General features: G+C 41.7%; 1 protein-coding gene and 1 long non-coding RNA gene across 2 annotated transcripts in view; one reads left to right on the top strand and one right to left on the bottom strand.

Moving 5' to 3' along the window:
- Positions 1-4,633, bottom strand: part of LOC123521872 — a 28,146-nt gene extending 23,513 nt beyond the window's left edge. Inside the window, exon 1 of the long non-coding RNA XR_006680206.1 lies at positions 4,440-4,633. This is a non-coding gene — a long non-coding RNA (uncharacterized LOC123521872). The remainder of the gene's footprint in view (positions 1-4,439) is intronic.
- A 370-nt stretch (positions 4,634-5,003) lies between these two features.
- The window catches only part of PRKACB (protein kinase cAMP-activated catalytic subunit beta), a 119,617-nt gene continuing 117,852 nt past the window's right edge, over positions 5,004-6,768 (top strand). The window contains exon 1 of the mRNA XM_045291825.1: positions 5,004-5,248. Coding sequence (XP_045147760.1) covers positions 5,203-5,248 — 46 coding nt within the window. The 5' untranslated portion in view covers positions 5,004-5,202. The remainder of the gene's footprint in view (positions 5,249-6,768) is intronic.

Raw genomic sequence — 6,768 nt, 5'->3', positions numbered from 1 at the left:
GTCGTTTGGTTTTGGTCAACCTTTCCCACCTAGTCAAACATGTGAACTTAGTGATAAATTCTCTATGTGGCCCATAATTTATCAGAATTTTCCAGTTTCCTCAGAGATCAGTTTATCCTATAGTACACATTTTATTTTGTTTAATTTTATGTATTTATTCACACGAACATCTTGTATTAAATAAAGTTTACGGAGGGTATGGAACATATTTTATTTATCGTTGAACCCCTCACAAGACTTTGCATATTAAAAGAACTCATTAAATTTGTTGCAAATTTGTTGAATGTCTTTTATTGAAACGTGTTCTTGTGGTATTATATTATTCAATGTCTAACATATGCCAAAACTATTTTAGGATAACTTAATTTAATCCATATAATGACACACTTTGGGAAACTAAGACCAAAGGAAATCAGGTAATTTACCTTGAGGTTAGAGATAATAGCCTAACATGGACAACACAAAACAGACATAGATTTTTCTGACCTCAAAGCTCTAACCTTTTCTATCTTCACACCCTAGTTTGTTACTATGAATATACACATACATTTTTTATTTAATGAGTTAGATTTTTCCTTTTCAGAGTGGTCAAAGACGGTCTTCAATTCTAAAAGCTAAGATTCCAGGAAAGTTCTTCAGCAAATGTTTTGCACATTTGGATGTTATAGTTGTATAGGTGGGGTGAACAAAATGCATGACATTGAAATAACCGAGATTAACCAGAGTTTTGATAAAACACATTAAAATAAAAACTCTCAAATTGATTTTTATCTACAACAGACGTATTCCTTTTGTGAAATAATATTTCACATTTAAAAACCTGTTGATTTTGTTCCCCCAGTTTTTTCTCTGAACACTTTGTTTACAGTTCCTCTGCAAAAAAGCTAAGCTACAATTCGACTTTGGTACTAGCATTTTTCCTTTGAGTGGGTTCCTTCATTAGTGTTATTTAGTTTCATTTCTTCAGCTCTGAAGGAATATCCAAAACTAAACTTCTGATAATAAATTAATTACTAAGCAAATGAGTTAGAATTGTGCTCAACAAAACGTTGTACTATACTAGACTGATTTGAACAATTCTTCTATTTATAACTTATTAGATATAAAATTACTTCCTCATTTTAGATGTATTATTCTACTTTTTGTCTGTTATTTAAGTTATCATTTGCTTTAGAACATAAAACTATACAATAGATAAATATGAGAATAAGTGAATTATTAATTTTCATTAAAAATAATAACAATCCTATGATGGTTAAATATATTTTCACTTGTATTTATTTGATGGAAAATATAGTATGAAGGCAAAATGACCTGGTCATATTTCTCTAAAATTATCAATTTCAGTTTATTTGTTCTGGTGATTTTAATGGAAAAACAGTTATTTCTGACATACATTATGTTTAAGGGTGCTTTACTTTAAAATATGTTGAAAACCAAACTATAAATATAAGTGAAAACTACAAAATAAATGTAGTAATTTATTAATTTTTCTCCCACTTCTTACTCTTGAGTGAAGAGATGAAGCTATGCGGAAGCTGATCATAGCTTTGTTTCTAAGCCATAGTTTTCTTATCTGCAAAATGGTGATACTAATACATAACCTTAATGAGGATTGAGATGATGTTTACCTGTTTATCTAGTAAATTATGGCTTTGCCTTTGCATCTGAATGACCTTGACCTGCTACGTACTGCTGCATGTTCTGATTAACACAGACTTCTGCTTTCCTAGGGATATAGAATAAGCCCTGGTGGCACAGCAGTTAAGCACTTGGCTGCTAACGGAAAGGTCAGTGGTTTGAACCCACCAATTACTCCAATGGAGAGGCTGACTTGGGAAAAATTTAGTTTTGGAAACCCTAAGGGCAGTTCTATTCTGTCCTGAGAGTCCAACTTGAGAACAGTGAGATTAGGTTTTAGAAGGAAATAAAATATCATTTTTCTGAACTGGTCTGGGGTAAGGTAGCATCATTAGTAGCAATTGTTCCATGCCAGTGCAATCATTCAGGAATGACTAAACAGTTAATGATATAGCTTCCCTTTCTAGAATGTAGAACGACAATTCCCTAGTTATTTGATGCTAGATTGAACAATAGATTTCTATATTGAAATAATGAAAATGAAAAGCAATTTGTTGTTATAAGTAAACGAGTATGACTAATTCACTCAACAATATTTATTAAACTATATCTTTCATGTACAATCACCTTTGAACTGGAATAGCAGTATAAAAAACAGAAATAATGGTATAAAAGAAAAGTAGCAATTTCAAATGATTGTTTATCTCTTTATTAGAAATTTATTTCCTTAGCCAATAATAAAGTAAAATTATGAAACCATTTTGTAAAGCTAATTTTTTTTGTTTTACTTAGTAATTTCCAGATGTAGTTTTGATGGATCTAACTGTTATAACTGTCAATGGTCTTCTTTGGAAATTAAGAACTTGTTAAGAAGATGGATGCCCCCCTTTTCTAATAGTCCTTGACTTAAATTTTGTGTTACAAAAACGACACATACATTTAAAAATTTATCCCAATGAAGGCTGTATGAATATTCTAGGATTCTAGAAAGATTCCTCCAAAATATACCAGAAAGTTGTCTTTGATTTCTTTCTCTTACACACACGCACCATGAAAAAATCCATGGAAAAATCCCATTATTTTTCAGTCAATTTTTCACAAAATTTTTAAAAGGCTCTTGTATATACTTTGATGCTGTTTATGGACCTAAGTATACAGGAGCCATGGTGGCATAGTGGTTACCCATTGGGCTGCTAAGTGCAAAGTCAGCAGTTTGAAACCACCAGTCACTGCAGGAGAAACACAAAGCTTTCTACTCCCATGGAGTTACAGTCTCTGAAACCAACCAGAGCAGTTCTACACTTTCCTAGGGTCAGAATCATCTCGATGGCAGCGAGAATTGTATACACGGTAAAGTATAAATCTAAATGTCTAAAATATAAATCTAAATGTGATTGGATGGGACATTATTACGTATCAGCACAAACCCTCACATCATCTATTTCTTCCTTTCTTCCTAGTTTACTTAGATCTAAAGCCCAGAAAACAATAGGATTTCCCCAAGTTTATTCACTGCACAGTCACCTTTTAAATTCAAAGAGATTTCAAATAGAGGGAAAACAATTTACCTTACCATTCACAGGTTTCTCATGAACATTAGGACAAAAAGTTCAACTTTGGAGACAACTGCCTAGGCTGAAACCATGCTTTTGTCACGTGGGAGCCATGTGGAAGCCTGCCTGTAACTTTGGGTTTCTGTTGTTGTTAGGTGCCACTGTGTCCTTTCCCACCCATAGTGACCCTATGCACAACAGAAGGTAACATTACACGCTCCTGCTCCACCCTTACTCCTAGGCTTGAGCCCATTGTTGCAGCCACTGTGTCAATCCATCTTGATGAGGGCATTCCCCTTTTGCGCTTCTCCTCCACTTTACCAAGCATGATGTCTTTCTCCAGTGACTAGTCTCTCTTGACAAGACATCCAAAGTATGTATGGGTATCACCATCCTTGCCTCTAAGGAGCTCTCTGGCCATTCTTTTTCCAAGATAGATCTTTTTAGCAGTCCATGGTACTTTCAATATTCTTCACAAACATGGATGTCTTCCAGTCAGTTGGCCAAGTATCTGTCTTCCAAATTTCTTGACATAGATGAGTGAGTGCTTCCAGTGCTTCATTTGGTATTTCATCAATTCCTGGCGCCCTGATTTTGGCTAATGCATTCAGTGCCACTTGAACTTCCTCTAGCAACTGCTTCTTGCTCATATCCTACCTTCTGAAATGGACTGTTGACTAGTTCTTTTTGTACAGTGACTCTTTGTATATTCTCACCTTGGGGTAAGTTGCTAAATTCTCTGTACCTAATTTTGCTCATAATGAAGATAATATTAAGACTGCTTCTCACAGGGCTCTAGTGAGGTTCAAGTAAGTTACTATATGTATGGCATTTGAGATATAGCACACGTGATACCCAGCGCTGTGGTCTTGGTCTCTTAGTGACCTTTCATGGCAGGATAGAACTGCCCCATAGGATTTCCAAGGTATAATTCTTTACAGAAGCAAACAGCCTCGGCTTTCTACCTTTTGTTGGCTTGTGGGTTCCAACCCCTGATCTTTTGTTTTGCTGCTCGATACTTAACCACTACATCGCCAGGCCCTCTTTGTTACAGCAAATTATTCCTATTTTTCATTGCTAATTCTATTGCTGCCACAAACTTATGATGCTTAACTACAAAGTGCACATCAGAAAACATGAGGAAGAAATGCATTTTTTTTTCTTCTTATCGCTGTCCTGGGATGTCTGACAAAACCGGAGCCAGTGATCCGGTAGAACTACGGTGTGAGAACGCATTGGAAATAACCCAGGGTTGTGATTGGAGCCTAACAAATGTCAGGATAACGTGCTAGGCTAAGCAAATACCTGCATCTTCCAGGGAACGCGCGACCCGAAACACGAACATGATTAGGGGCAAAGTTATCCCCTCGGTCAGTAGTGAAAAGGAGAAGATTCTCTAGAGTCCGGTTTCCTACTGGAGGGTGCGATCTTGCCTGTGGAGTTCTCCAGCCGCGGCCGTGGGGAAGAGGCGACTTTGAGGAGCCGTGCGTTGAAGGGCGCACAGAAGGCAACCTTGCGGTTTCTGCGCCCTGTCCCAGGGCATGCGGGCAGCTGGCTGTGCAGATGATTTGCTCTTAACCGTTCTCTGGTCGCCGCCCACCATCTCGGGAATCGGCATCCGATAGGTAGCCGGTGCTGTGACGTCATCGCTGGGCGGGTCAAAGAGGCTTGTCCCAGCTATCCCCGCCTACAGCCCGGATTCGGCCCGGCACTAGCGTCCTTGGCCTATACGTCACTTCCGGCGCGCGCGGCTACCCGCGGATTGGGGCCCGGGCCTGGGCGCGCGGCTGCCCGGGGGCGCGCGAGGAGGGCGGGGAGGGGAAGGGGGAGTGTCTGTCCACCGCAGCCGCCGCCACCGCTAGAGATTCGCCGCTGGGTCTGTGGAGTTCCCTGAAACCCGTTCCTCAGAATCAGCCCCCGGGTTCTCGCAGGGACCCCGGCAGCCAGCGCCGGGTGCTCTCGCCGCACTGACGGGTGCCCTAGGGGGAGTTGCCTCAGTCTTCGGAGCGTCCGGGATCGGCCCCGGCTCCCTTGCCCTTCCTGGCCCCTCCTTTCTGTCTCCCCAGTCATGGGGAACACGGCGACCGCCAAGAAAGGCAGCGAGGTGGAAAGCGGTGAGTTGAGGGTCCGGGAATGGTATCCGCCGGGTGGGCCGGCACCGGGCCGGGCGCACCCTTGGAGCTCGGGCCCCAGAGGTTGCGGTCAGAGTTCAGGCCTAGCAGCGAGAGCCGCTCCCGGGGACCCTGGAACCACCAACCTCTCTTGCCCTCCCGGAGCTCCTGGGTGAAGGCTGAGCCTGGGCCGAGAGCGGGCCCGCAATTCCCGTTCCTAACGGAGTGGGCACAGGTCCTGGAAGACTTTCTCTCATGTGGTCTCGGGAGGAAGCCTCGTGCCATCATCCCAGCCCTTGCTTTCCCCTCCGGAGCCCCTCTGTGGGAGCCACAGGTGGCGTAGTGGGCCCAGTGGGCCCTTCTCCCGCCATCGTCAGGGGCCAACCCGATTTTATCACCAGGTGAGAGGACCTGACCGTCTGGCGCGCTCCGTGAGATGACACCCAGGTCTTAGAGGTCCTCCGTCTCTTCACCTTAAGAATGGAAAGTGTAATACTAAACAGCAGCATTATCGTTTAGGGGGATAAAAAAAACCAAACAGGGCAGAATCCGCTCCAATGCCTGGAACACATAGAGGTCACTCAGAGTTGAAGTGCTTCCAGAACACTGTTGATTTCCATCTGCGAGCCGAAAGTGCGGGCACGCCACACTTGACGCCAAATCGAGTTTTGTTTTCAAAGAAAATTGAAGTTCTGTTTGGTGATTGTGAGGAATTGGATTGCCGTGGGAAGGTTCACATTGATGAGCAAATAACCCATTCTATCCCATTCTATGCTATAGCGCCATGAATAAATGACATCAGCATCTGAGGGAAAGCCTGGTGATTTGTTTAGATTGATGTAAATAGTTTTTCTTTTGTAGTATTTCACTCTTGGTAATGTAAGAATAAGACTAGCTTTGTAATTTGGTGGGCAGGAACCAGGTGTGTTTTTCTGTATCAATAAAGCAGAAATGATTTAGAAAACTTCAGCCACTCATTTTGTTTTAAAAGTATATTGAGAGCAGATTTTATAGTCTGTTTTGCCAGTGATGCTTTATTGTTAATTTTCAGGAGCTCCAGAAAAATGTCCTGTGCTAGCATATAAAATACTAATGAACATAATGTAGTTTGTGGTACAGAGATTTTAAAAAGCCAATGTGGAGGTAGAGGTAGAACTTACTTTGTCCTTTTTTTTTTTTTTAATTGAACAACTTAGCCCTGGTGGTATAGTGGTTACACATTGGGCTCCTAACTCCAAGGGCAGAAGTTCTGAACCACCAGTGTCTCCACAGGAGAAAGAGGGGGCTTTTGAGTCCCTCACACAGTTAGAGACTCGGCAACCCACAGGGGCAGTTCTATCCTGCCCATCAGGGACACATGAGGCCATATGGACCCCGTGACAGTGAGTTTGGTTTTGGGTGGGACTCATGGAATAACGAACTTCAGTGAACCCTCGTTTATCGCGGTTAATCGGTTCTAGACCCTACCATGATAAATGAAATTCCGCGAAGTAGGATTCCTTATTTGTAAATCAAATATTTTC

Source organism: Echinops telfairi, unplaced genomic scaffold (assembly GCF_000313985.2).
Source record: "Echinops telfairi isolate 266 unplaced genomic scaffold, ASM31398v2 ScPeMD7_443;HRSCAF=831, whole genome shotgun sequence".
Taxonomy (NCBI): Eukaryota; Metazoa; Chordata; class Mammalia; order Afrosoricida; family Tenrecidae; genus Echinops; species Echinops telfairi.
This window is presented reverse-complemented; position numbering and strand designations above follow the sequence as displayed.